Source organism: Ambystoma mexicanum, chromosome 3p (genome assembly GCF_040938575.1).
Source record: "Ambystoma mexicanum isolate Mex_15411 chromosome 3p, UKY_AmexF1_1, whole genome shotgun sequence".
In the NCBI taxonomy this organism is placed as follows: Eukaryota; Metazoa; Chordata; class Amphibia; order Caudata; family Ambystomatidae; genus Ambystoma; species Ambystoma mexicanum.
Window position 1 is genome coordinate 435,377,392 of NC_090925.1, and position 13,906 is coordinate 435,391,297.

A 13,906-nucleotide genomic window follows, 5' to 3' on the forward strand; every position below is an offset into this window, starting at 1 on the left:
AGATGCCTGAAGTAAGAGTGGTTGTGGATCGTGCATCACTGCCTGCACAGGTTGGGGATATGATGTTCTTAAGGAGTGAAGGGACAGGATCTCCAGGGGAACCGAAGGGCATCTTTGGGATGATAGTTTCCAGAATTCAGGCTGAGAAATGAGGAGAGAACCAACCGGGGCTGTTGGGGGTCGGAGTGCGGAGACTGGATGAGAAGTGGGGGATGAATGGTTTGGTGATGGAGTGGTCCTTCTATAGCAGTGTTTTGAAAGTGGTCTGGCAGGGCGGGGTCTCAGTATTTGGTAGTGGGGGATGGAGGGGTGGAGCAGTTTTGAGTGTTTCCGTTTATCCTGTGAAATACCCTGCTAGATTTACAGAGTTGGAAATTAAGTTTCCATATAAGATCTTTTGGCATTTTATTTATTGTGAATTTGGTTTGGAAGGCTCTTCAAAGTGCCCTTTCCTAATAATACTATAGGCTGTGGTCTCATACATGGCTCTGTTTTGAGGCATGGGGTTAGCCCTCCAAGTGCGTGGCAGGTGATTGTGGGTTTTAAGGGATTTGAGGAAGGGTGTACACCACTCAATGAGATGTGCACCCCCAGAGATCTGGCCCCAATCCCAAATGGAGGGCATTGGAGAGCCATTGGTCAAAGTTCAATAGAGGGAGGTTCTGCATGAGTAAGTTAGGGGGGGGGGGGGGGAGGCGCGCGCGCGCGCCATGGAAGGGAATCTGTCAGGTTGGGGTTTATGACCTTATTTCAGAGGTGGGGCTACAGAGACTGGGGGCGGTCAGGAGAGATTGGTTGGTCAGTCCAGAGTCTGGGGGAGGGGGGTGGCAGGGTGGAGATAGTCTGTGGCGCTGAATAAAGTTGTACCATGCTGTGGGGAGTGCTATCAATTCGGTCCTATTCAGAGCCTGCATGTTGACAAGTGGATGGGTCATAAGGGTTGGAGGGGAACATCAGACCAGATGGTAAATGCCTTGGTGCAAAATCGGGCAGGATGATGGGGAGTTGCTAAGGGAGTCTGCAAATATTAATTTGTAGCCAGGGGGGGGTCTGTAAAGGAGTCGGAAGCTGTGGGTGAGTTCATTGTTTTTTGTTAGCAATGATTCGCAGTCTGTTGCAGGGTTTTTTCTTGGTGTGCAAGACTGAGAGGTTTGAAGGATGGCTAATCCTAAAGCTCTGCGGGACCTATTTTGGACAACTGGAGAGTATCCAGGGGGAGGACCTCATGTGCGACTGCTTTAAAGTAGTCTGATGAAAAACCTAACATCCTCTTAATCACTGAAACCTGATTCTCAAAGATGTTTGTTTTTGAAGACTGATCTGGCGTTGATGAGGATGCGAGAGAGCAGTTAAGGTTTGTGAGGGAGGTTTGGAGTGGGACAAGGAATCTGAGGTGGAGGGAAGTGAAGGGGCTGTAGGTCTGAGGCAGCAGTGGTGTGCTTGTTTAGGATGGGAGGGTGATCTGGGGAGGAGGCGGAGGTGACGGTCGGAGAAGGTGGGCAGGTTTGGGAAATTTTAGAGGGGAGGTAAAGATTGGGCAGGGTTGGAAGTTTGATTGTATGGGGGATGCATCGGGGGCTGTCGGAGCTGAGCTTTGAGGATACAGCCTTTGTGTTAAGGGGTGTGCCTGGGAGCCAATGGTGGAAGTGTTGGAGGGGGGGTAGTTAGAAGGGGATGGATAGGGGCAAGAGGTGCATGTACAGGTATTGGAGGGGGTAGGAAGTGTGGTAGAGGGTGCCATTGGTCTGGGTTCCTGAACACCAGCGTGCAGTGAGAGGCATGATGGAAAGCTAGAATTAAGAATAGGGCTTGGAATGCAGTTGGAATCAAAACAAGGACAGTCTCTGAAAAATGCAGTTCACTTTCAGCCATTGTTCAGGTTTGAAAATGAAGTGCGATAGTGTTCTGATTCAGCAGTGGCGATGTAGTGTGAAATACCTAGATGAACCATGTTGTATGGAATTATCGGAGGATAAATGATTCAGACCTGTGTGCAACAGTGAGAATGTTCCAGGATTCACCTATAGTCTGAAGGGATTTCACACCGATATTTTACATTTATAAGGCCATACTTCAGAAACCTGCCCCGATTCATAGTGGTAGTTCAGCTTTTGGACCCGGCGGCTTACCAGCGAACACAGCCAGGTACAATGTAAGGACACAACCAGCATAAATGGGGGATACAGTAATATATTGCGTTTATTTGGTGTAAAGAAGCAGCAGAGGTTTCTGGAGCATAGTAATGGCTGTTCCCCACCACCTCATTTGGTTGTAGCCGCAGGTGTTCACCATCTGGCTTTCTCAGGCAAACTGGAAACAGGAGCTTCCCTTTGCTTTAGCCCTTCGCTGGCAAGGCTGCCATGGTAGTGCTCCCAAAGGGTGTCCTGGTCACGTGTGCTCGAGGGCAAGGCCAATCGGAGCCAAGGATGGTGGGATGAAGAGGAATCTGAGCAGGAAACCAGAACCATGTGGCAAGATGCAGATACTGAGCACAATGCAGGAAACCAATAAAACTATGTAAAAACATATATCCGACTTAAAATGAGCAGACAAATGCTGTGCCGGTCTGGAAACACACTTCTGACTTGTGGAATTGCTCTGGGTAACCCTCCCCAAGCCTACAACACACTTATTGACATGGGCCATGAGCTTTCTGTGCCTATGGTGTGTGGCACATATCAGGGATGATGCCCAAGGAGGCTCCAACATGTCGACCATCCGAGCAATAATTAGTCACATCAACTGGTCTCTGCCTTTTGCCTACGCTGCATAATCGGATGATCTCTGCCAGGAACAAGGTTTTAGAGGATTGCTTTCAGAGCCGCTGTGGTCCAGGAGATCTATAGTATTCAGGGTATGCAAACTCGAGTAGGATTTCGCATGCAAAGCTGGTATGATCTACAGGGCTTTTCCGAATCCTCATTTCAGTACCCTTCAGAGATTAAACAGTGGGCAGATGAGCACTTGGGAGGGCAGTCCCAAAACTGACTGGTAGCCCAGGCTGTCACGAGAGAGCCCTGCACATAGTCATCAAAACAAATGGCAATGTCAGTAAACCTACCAGGTGCAGCAGCTGTTCAGCATCGCAAGGTTTTAGATTGCGTGAAATGTCATGCATGAGTGGGGAACCTGTTTTCTATTAAATACCCTGGTGTGCAGAGGTCTCCAGTCGACATGGACAGTTTTTATGAAGTGCTACTGAAGGCAAGCGTCCCCAGATAGCACGATCCTCCCCGCAATGAGAGACCATAATGGACTCTCCCAGGATGGGAATAAGGCCAGGACAAAGTGCGGGTGAGCTTAAATGGGAGTTTATCAAAATAGGGCATGCAAAGAACTCTGCAAACTCCGAGAGCGCTCTGTCTGACGATGGCAAAGACAGTCGTATATATTTACAAAAAACGTCATAAGAACCTACATACTATAGGGGGCACAAGTTTGTGGGGATTGGGTGGCGACGACTAGCTATAGGTGCTGCTGCGATGTGGTTTGCCGCGGCTGGAGGACGTCACTGGTTACCCTCGTGGGTTGGGCTGGGCCTGGCAGGTCAGCTGGGCTCATCCGGACGGTGTTGTTGTGCCAACTGTGACTAGAGTCAGAGATGAATGTCTTTCCTGACTTTTTGCCCTAGGGCCACGCACACCGCAGTCATTCAACATTGCAATATTATCTTCCCTGGTAAATCTTCCAATAGGTTATTCTACAGGTTAATGCAACACAGGAGGAATGCACCTAGAGTGGGGTCTGTTGGCGATTCGTCAATACATGGTTACCACCATCCTGTTGACCGGGTATCGGAGGTCGTGGGGTTGGGTCTCGGGGCATGGGACAGGTGGTCCGTGTCATCATGTCTTGTTAGAAGTCATTATGGCTGTGTTCTTGTAATGTTGCCATAATATTGGGTGTCCTAATTTTACAGGGACCATTAACCTAAGGTGAGCCGGCGGGTTGTGGAGTCTAAGAAAGGGCGCCTTTGGATCTGTGTTTTAAGGCCGGGGTTTACTGCTGGGTTATAAATAATTCAGGTGGCAGGCCGTGGCGTTGGGTGCTGCGGGGGAATGCGAATGCTTGAAGCGGCTCCAGCCGAATTGGGGGAGGTGGAGCAGGGCAGCACAGGCCTCCGCTTTTTTGTCTGGCCGGCTTCACTGGGAGGAAGGGGGAATGGCCTTGCGTGTGCTCGCAAAGGTATTTTCCTCGTGTGTTGCAGACTTTAGGGGGAAGAGGCATAAACATTCATATAATATACAACACTCATTGAGTCTTTTCAAAGCTCACGTTTTTGACATTGCTAGTACCATCCATATGGCCAATTTGGGCACATAACTTGTACACTACATTTTTTACAAATACAACATTTTGTTATATGCTTATACATACACGGTAAGTGAGGTAGTAGTAAGGTTGGTGGAGCACGCAGGAACAACCTGCCACTGAGACTGGCGGCAGTGGCACATAGAGGAATTGGACACACGTGGTGCATTTTCGTGCACCCCTTACATGAGCCCTCAATATGGTTACATTTGTCTTCCTTTGTACTCTAGCAGCATTAGTTCAGTTTTGGCGCGGGACCGTGGGGTGCAGTCTTCTTAACACACATCATGAAAAACCACTGGGACGCTTTTACCATTTGCGCATAGCTACAGGGATGTGGGTGCTTCATCCCTGGTGTCATATGAGCACCCATCTGCCATTTTCATATATTTTACAGGTTTTTTTAGTCGGAGGTTGTGGAGAGAATGCTTCCATCACAGATGGTTTTCTCATTAGTATTTGGGGGCTTTGCTTTTGTCAGAGGACCATCGTACAGTTCTTTTCCACCCAGGCCCTGCTGGCTGGGTCACGCTGGAACCAGCGATACACTGCGGAAGGTGAAATGTTAGTGTTGGTATCTAACACTACCTCATGTCCGTCTGTTCGTGGGAACGGGCTCTTAGCGGATCTGACAGGGAGCTGTGGCCACAGGTATAAGACACACTCCGAGTGGGGGCCGCGCTGCGGTGCACAGGGCTCGAACCATTTCTATTAGACAAAATGGTTTCCAGGGCCTAGCTAAATTGAGCAGGTTTGGTCAATGTCTTCAGCCAGTGCCCCACCCACCACCTGGGTCCTGGTGGCAGGAAGGACACCCGATGAGCCATGAACCTCACCGAAAAGGCATGGGAGGAGGGGGGGGGGGGTCTCCTGGACCAGTCCTCCCATACACTACCCATGTTAAATATCACTGTTGTAAAAGTTTGAGCTATTTTATATTTTTGGTTCATAAGACGTGCTGATAATTTTTAAATGATGTAATTGAATTTGAATTTTGAAGTGTGAAAAGTTCCTTTTTTTTGTAACTATAACACACTATATTAATAAAAAAAAAGAAAAGTGCTAACCAACTTCATCAAACCCATTCAACTGAGGCAGTACAAGGCAACTCTTTGTATAATGCTGTACCACCTGATTACATGGTAGCCTAGACGGAGCTGCCAGGTTTATTTTTGGAGGGAGAGGGCTGTAGAATCAGTACAAATGAAATTGTAATACAAATGGTCCAATGAAACACAAACACTATGGATTAATTTAAATGCAGGTGGGCACAGAAATCTGGGGGTACATACTATCTCACATTATATGTAATCACATTTATAAAAACACAGTAGTTCTAGGGAAGTCAAACCCTTGTCATACACATACAGTATAGGTCACACCTATTCTTGTAGAGTAAAAACAAATGGTTACTTTCACAATTACCTTCAGTAATGCTGGGGGAAATAGACCCTACCAGTTAGGTTCCATGTGTTAATATCCCCACAAAAATATTGCCATATTTCTGCAGCGATATTAAGGCATGGAACCTGCGGGGGGACACCACTGCAGCACCTATATTTTAAAGGGAGCTGGGGACACCCCCACAACCCCTGCTCCCAATAACCCCAAATATAATCCCCGCTAAAAATATCGCCTATAGCCGTTCCTGACTACCAAATATATGGCGATATTTTTGGTGGGGATAGTACCTGATACCACCAGTTGTACAGTGACTCAGTACAAATCACTTAATCGGTCATCTGGACAATCCACTTTTTGTGAATAGTGGAACACTTATTCCAGGTACAGTAAAAACCTAGAACTGATTTTTATACTAGGTGAGTAAAACCTAAGGATGTAATAATCAATTACAGGTGCTTTTGAGATCAGTGAAACAGATTGAGATAAGCAGTAACTTATTTTTGGATGGCACACAGCTAACTGAAGTAAAACCCATATACTTAATCTCACAAGGAGTCAAGGTTAGATATTTCCCAACTATACAAGTGACTGATGTAGGACATATAAGGGATAGTCGGAACCAGAGACTCTGGGTTAGATAGCACAGGGAAAGTAAACCCTAATGTTACTTTTACTGAATGACTCTGGTATTCTAGGTAGGCAATAACATAATACGGCCTTATTCTGGACAGGCTCACAGCCAGTCGGGGGAAGCGAGACCCAGTTGTGGGACACTTATACAATTATCCTAACGGGACTAATCTGCCGATACCAACAGTTGTAGGACACTTGTACAATTACCCTGCAGGGATAATCTGAAACAAACATTACTTTTGGTAAGAGGCACAACCTAATCACAGGTGAGGAATATACCTTCACATCTGCTTTATATTAGAATGGCAAAACAGTTTCTAAGGAAAGATGTTGACCGTAGTGCATCACACACCAAAGGTAAATAAGAACGTTTCACTGTTCACTTAGTTACCAACCAACTCTTTTGCAAGTAACTTTGAAAAACTTATTTTCTTTTCAAGGCCAAATGCCCAATCCCTCAAGTCTTTCCCTTATTCTTGGAGCATAAGTAATTGTTCTCAGTGGCAGAAGGGGGTCCACTAGGATCTCCTGTCCAACAGGCAGTGTCGGGATGGGTTCAGCAAAAGTCAGAGTTCCTTAGGAAGACTGGGCAAACAGCTGAGCAATTTACTTCTGAGTTAGAAGAGGGTCCAAGGGCTTCACAGAAGACACCCTAGCAGGATTCTAGCAATGGGACTGGGTACACTTGATGAGGCCTCCCCATCACAGAAAACTCCCCACAGCTAAACGGGAATACTTAAGGTAAGTACATACTTAAGGTAAGTACATACAAACAGTACCTCAGCATTGAAGATTTTGCAGCAGGAGGACTTCAGGGTCTACACTACAGCTAAATACTTGGTTGGTGGATTTCTTGTGGTGACTGAAAACAAGACCTCAGAAGGAACTTTGCCACAGGAATCGATGAAGGTTCTAGACAAGGTTTTCCTTGCAGCTGAATGCGGTTCTGCAGATTTGGCGCCTTTTCAAGGAGCACAGAAGTAGACCGAAAATCGCGGTTGCAGTCTCGTCGTCGCTAAGGTCCAGCACTCTGTTGGGACTTTTCAGACTCTTTTCGTGTCTCTGGAGATCCACCAGGATGTCCATAAAGTTTCAGCAAGATTCCGAATTCAGAAGACTTCACTGCACAGTGGCTTGAGTTCCCATGGTATTGGGGTATTGTAGCAACACGTGGGATGGCTCAAAATGCAGGTCTTGAGTCTAGTGGGTCACACCAGGCCCTGGGTCATCGTTTTCAGAGACCCCAGCTCGACAGGCTCTGGTTACACAGCAGGCTCTGGTTACACAGCAGGCTCTGGTCACTGGAAATGGTTTGACCCTTTTGCTTCATCCTCTTTGGTTTCAGTTCCAGTGGTCGACTTGTCTTCAGCTTCCAGGTTTGCAGTATTTAACAGGAACTACAGCGCAACTTCTGTATTCTCTCACAGCGTTTTACAAAAAGGGGCCGTCTGGTTGTCCAATCAGGACAGCCAGCCCCCCCACTGGTATTTGCCCCATTCAGGAAAGGAGGAAGACAAATGGCTGTGGAGTCTTCGCCCCCCCCCCCCCCCTCGCTTCCTGTCCTCAGTCTCTAGCCTGGGCAAGGACAAAATCGCAAAGGATTTTCCTGCACTGGGTGTCGGGGGAAGGAACCAGAACGGATGAAAATGGTGAAAAGAAGACTGAGGCCATTATGATAAAATGAGCACCCTTGGGTGCCTTTACTGCAGCTGTGAACGCAGTCTGCGGTAAAGGTGCACCACATTAATTAAAGGTATCACTGCCACCAGCCATTGAAGGTAAGCTTGTGCCTCTAACAGAATTGTTAGTTTTAGTGTGAAAATGGAGATGCATTACATCTCCCCAGCACTCCACAAACGGTAGAGTGTGCTGGTTTCTCAAAATAAATAAAATGTAAAAGGATCTCCTTTCTACCTTTGGGAACTGTAGTTCTCTCAAGGTTAGCAAAAAGTTAAAAGGATAGCCCCTAGGGCAACCCAGCAACATGCACTTACCACTTCTATGATAATCTTACATAACAGGAAAGGGTTGAAGTATAACGGGAAAGGGTTGGAGTACAGTAGTCCTGTTAACCCGTAAACACCCCCTTGCTTAATTTGACCTCTAAACCTGAAAGAATAATTGTTCAGTACATTGTTGGACTTGTATTGATTAAGAGTTTCATGCCATATTGGTGAGAGCTATAACTTCAAAACTTTGTACTGTGACTTTACTGTTTTGGTAATCTACTGGTTGTCATTAATTCTACCTCTTGGAATGGATCCAAACTTGAATGGAATTTTGTTGAAGTGTATTTTTTCGATGTCCATGACATGTGAAGGTATGGATGGGGTGCACGGAGGGGAGTATTCCTGGCTGATGGGATTAGTTTGTTTTCACAGGGGTTAACGGTGATAGGTGGAGGTAAGGTGGACAATATGGTTTTAAGTTTAATCTTGCTGCTAGCTAAAAACTTTTTTTTTTCTTCTTTAGGTTGAATTTCAGTTTCCTTCATTTGTCTCGGATGGTGCTCGTGACTTGATTTCTAAGCTGTTGAAGCACAATCCAAACCACAGACTGCCTTTGAAGGATGTGCTTGAACACCCATGGATAGTGGCAAACTCAACTAAGCGTCCCAGCACTCACAGATCTTCTGTTACCACTGGCACACCTGCCCAATGACCTACATTGTAACTGAAGGGCCTTTATTGCGTAATTTTGCACCTCCTGGAGATGGCGCGCTTGCCCGAGCTCAACAAAATATTCTTGGATAGGAGAAAAGTTTCCCTTAATAGTTTGCATGGTGCTTTTGCGAGAAGCACAACCATGATGACTTTATTTCCATCAGAGGGCAAGTAATGGTCCTACATTTCTGGTTATAGACAGGAGTGTTCAAAATGAAAAAGCTTGGCTGGTATGATCCTTAATGTGACCCATGCAAATTTTGACAGTGAACCTGTTTGATTTCATGGTGATGTTGAGCTGCTATGGTTGTCCTCACAATGCACTAGTCACTTGTCGATGCAAATTAACAATGTCAATATATGTAAATACTTTGTATGTATACTTTTATAATGTCTTGTCTGAATGGTGAGAAGGCTGAGAATGGCTGTGAAGAGGATGTACAACTCCTACAAATGAGCTTTGTCTTTTTCTCAAATTATATTGTTAATATTTGGCTTCAAATAAGATTGCTAATGTTTGTCTTCAGAAATTAAATAAACTAAACATTTTTATATTCTTGGCATCTTTATACATTAATTTCTTTAGCCTAATTCTACATTGCCAACAAAGCTGTTATCTTGATGGAGCGTATATACTTTGTGCAGCTTATTTTAAAAGGTTTTTCCACAAGCCACGTTGTACTGCTTGCATCACTGGGTTGTTTTGCAGAGACAGTTCAAATTGTTAAATGAAACCTCTACCACAAACTCTGCCAATCCATTTTTAAACAAACCAAATGAAGGGAATTGCAGTAGTTGGTCAGGATGTCTTGATCATGTAATACTCGGTGAAGCCAGGTACAGATACGGTTTTTACAAGATTTACGAGCTGTAAATTTAGTTTTACATAATTTCTTGTGGTCTCTGTTAAGCAAGATTTCTCATTACATCACCTTTCCTTCCATTTCTATGGAACCCCAAACGTTTGGGATTTTCAGTGCATTGCAACCTTAACCTTCACTACACTGGCTTTTGCTAATTTGTCATGGGGAAACTGACATGTCCTTCAGGCTGTCGGTGCTGGGAAAGATTGGTTCCCTTAGTCTAGTTAACTTATCAGTGTACAATAGGGATACATGCACTTTGTTTTGCCCTAGACTAACACTTTGGTTACTGTAGGTGTGCTAAAGGGACAAACTGGTGGCAGCAGTTACGTTTTGCTATTTTCTTTTCATTTTAGCCTTACCCTGATGGATACCAAGGGTGGCTAGTGTCCAAACTTTGCCGGGCCACATGGGTATTCTCTTGTCCTTTGGACATCTTGCCGTTAACCCTTCCTGGCCTATCGGGCCAGGAAAATCCTTATATGGACTTCCAGTGCCCGGGAAAGCAGAGGCTTTTGGTGGATTACTGGAGGGCTATGTATGTTTGCTGCCAGGAAGTGGGCTGGGACAGTCTGATTCACTGACACCTGGATTTGGACCAGAGTGGTATGCATGATTTATTGCCACTAGTGGTCCTGATTGGACCACTGCTGGGGTGTTGGCCAGATCAGTCATTGGCTAGAGGGAGTGTTAGCGCCTACCTGGCTTTTGGGGGTAGGAGTACCCTTGCACCCACTCTGGAGAGATCCTGGAAGAAAGCAAGACTCCTGTCCAGCTGCAAGACCTGCAAAGAGACCAGTTGGAAGGAGGCCTGTCTACCAACTTCTGCTGTCCTGGAAGATCCCTCTCTTGTAGGTGATCTTTAGCAGTTCTGCGAAGAAGCTGCAATCCTTGGGAGTGGAAGGAACATCCAATCTCGTCCTCAGTTCTACAAAGGAGACCCTTTAGTAGTGCCCCTGGACTGCCCTGTGGCTGACCATCTCTGACTTTGGGCTACCGTGCTGCAGACATCGCTGCTCGGAGTGGAGTACTGTAACTTGGGATCTTGAGCTTGTGCAAAAAGACTTGCATCTGCTGAATGTTGTTGTCCTAGCATTAAGGGGACCTGAGATAGGTCAAGTCGGACCATGGAAAGTGAATCTCATTGTATCGGTGGCCGTCGCCCGAAACTGCTTACCTGTGTCTTGGGCCCTACAGTTATTTTGCATTTATTAACTTGAAGACCTTCCACCAGCATTAGTCACCGACTGGAGGAGTGCTTGAACCTGCAGCCCTGGGAATCAAGGGACGAGGCTGGCGGAGGGAAAAGCAACCTCTGACCCTCTTCAGCAGACCTGCCAAGTCCCACAAAGAATTAGTACAAGGGGGTGAGTTGTAGTGATTACCCGAACCCCCCCCCACCCCAGCTTCCTCTTAAAGGTTTTGATATCTTTTCTAATCTTTTGTATCCTCTTGGCTTTGCCTGCCACTTCTTGTTCACACATGCACTCTGAAAGGTGTGGACCAGTTTGTTGGATTAACTTGTCCCCCTAACACTTAAAACTGTTCGTTGGACTCCAGAGACCTTAACTTCATGTTATTTTCCAGTTTACCAAACTGTATGGAAATTTGCTGAACTTTTGGGCACAAGTCCCCATACATTTTACGGATGGACTTCTGATGTTGGAATTGATTTTCTGTGGACCAGTAGTCCAGTTACCAAGCTGTACCTTTCTATTCAGGGGTTTGATATGTATTTTGCCCTATTCCAGGGATTGTGCATATGTATATATTAGTGTTGTGATATTACCTGTTAGCAGTCATTTTTCATTAATTGGCAGCAAGTCACAAAGAATTTTACACCGGTTTGTCCAAGTGGGTTCTTTGACTGGGTCATTGTGTGCTCATCGTGGACCCTTACAAGCTCACCACCTCGAGACTTAGCCTAGACTACGCATCTTGCTACCTTGAATTGGTTTGGCTACAGCTCCCAGAATTGGTTGTCCCTGTGGCATTGCTAGGTTGTCCCTGTCGCATTGCTACCTGGAAACCATTTTCCACCCACAGCAATTGCTTTCCCATCTCTACATCCTGACACTTCATTAATTCATCTTAATTCTGGTTTGCAGTATGCCTTGCCTTCTACGGCGATACACAACCGCACACACTTGGATGTTGAGGACCACCTGGTTTCCTCCCCTTCTGAAAAACTTGTAAGTAGGATGCACTGGTATATCCATTGGCCTTGGCTGAATGGGGGTACAAGTCATTGCACCAAAAGCTGCAGTTATGTAAACTCAAACTGCATTAGGAGTCCTTCAACTGGTACAAGAGGTCTTACTAATACTGAAGTACATGCTCTTAAAAGTGCCTAAACCTAGCAAAATGAGATCTTCAGTGCAGTTGTATATTGTCGGCAATGGTTTATGCTACCATGTTATGTACTCTACAGGTAATAATGCACCTTCAAACATTGGAATGGGCATCAGCGGCAAACGCCTTCCTAGAGGTAAAATGAGCATTTGCACGTTAAGATCTTGTACTGTGAACTGGTGCCAGCTGTGGTGTCTTGGCGCTCTGGTGGATCTGTAAAGTAAGGGCAGAGGGGGTGGGATAAGTAAGTATGAATGAGTGGGAGCTGTGATGTTGGCAGCTTCAGTTTGGTTTACAGCGTTCACGGAGCGTAAGTGTTTTCAGTTTGTAGCCGCCATGTGCAGTTGGGCAAGGCGGTGCAATTTGTTTAGTTGTGATGTAGTGAATTGCGTGTTTATAGTGGTCTCGTTATTGAGTTCAGACTTTGAGGTATATGCAGAAGGATTTCTTTTTAGTAGGGTTTGTTAGTGGCTGTACCTTATCCTGCAACCTGTGTTTTGGCTGCCCCTTTGTGTGCAGGGGTGTGGGTTCTCAACAGGGCTATTCATTGGAGCGCCCTCTCCACCCGCAGTGTTGAGACCAATTGTCACCCACATCCTTTCCCCAGCATACACCACTGTGCAGCAATCACATTCCCCACGGTCCCCATGTTCTCAGACCTGTGTTCGGAACACCGCTCTCCCCTTTTTCACATAAAGCCCTCTCTAATGTTTTGTACTGCACACAGCTACCACCCAGAGGCAGTCTCCAGGTGCTCTTGTGGCTCTGCAAGAGAAGAGGGAGGGTTAGTGGGGAATAGGGTGAGAGATGGATTCAGAACCAGGAGGAACTGCCGTTTGTGGTAATATTGTGAGGCTTTGTGCATTGTAACCATAAGATACGGTGCCTCAGGGGTGTTTTTGTGGGTTATGAAGGGATGGTCGCGTGCACTGGTTAGGTCGTGTCCATAAGGGATCAAAAGTCACAGGTGGTCATAGCTGTAAGATAATCCAGTATCTTGGTGTGTAGTCGCAATGTAGATGGGGGGGGGGGGGGGGGTGGGGTTGGGCTGAGTGGTTCATTGTAGGTGTGGACATTAATGGTTGTTTGTGTTGTGTGGCTAGTCCAGGTCTGGTGTAGTGGAGACAGTTATGTAGGAAGAGCAGGGAGGAAATGTAGGTTAGTAAGATCTGGCCATTTGTCTTTAGCCTATGGCATGGCCCTTTGTATGCCACTTGACTGGATCTAGCGAGATGTGGTTCTTATTTGTCTGTGGTGGTGTTGCCAGTGTCTCTTCAAGGTTGTCATTGTCTGCTGAATAGCCACGTTTTGAGCAGTTTCATGAAGTTATGCAAGATTTGGAGCAGTACCCTTGGGGTGCACTACAACAACCTTTACCTCCTGGCAATACGAACCCAACCTTTTGGTATGTCTGTACTACACAGGTTGGTTGTGTGGCTGAGCAGCCAAACTTATCTCAAGAGGGGTCAATGTGAGCAGTAGGGGTTGGAGATTCACAGTGACAAGTATCCAAGCAAACACTTACACTTGCGGTTTCTTGATTAAACAATTGATTTAAATCAGTTTGAATAAGCCTTCAGAAAGGGCAATATAACAGTAACAAATATACTTCAGAATACACACTTAGTTTCTGTAAATCAGCAAGTACCCATTTGGGATGGCCCACAGACACTTCCTACA

General features: G+C 46.0%; 1 protein-coding gene across 2 annotated transcripts in view; it reads left to right on the forward strand.

The window, feature by feature from the left end:
* The window catches only part of AURKA (aurora kinase A), a 129,647-nt gene extending 120,082 nt beyond the window's left edge, over window positions 1-9,565 (forward strand). For both annotated transcript variants that reach the window (XM_069651120.1, XM_069651121.1), the window contains one exon: window positions 8,821-9,565. In XM_069651120.1, coding sequence (XP_069507221.1) covers window positions 8,821-9,009 — 189 coding nt within the window. In that variant the 3' untranslated portion in view covers window positions 9,010-9,565. The remainder of the gene's footprint in view (window positions 1-8,820) is intronic.
* Window positions 9,566-13,906: the final 4,341 nt, after the last annotated feature.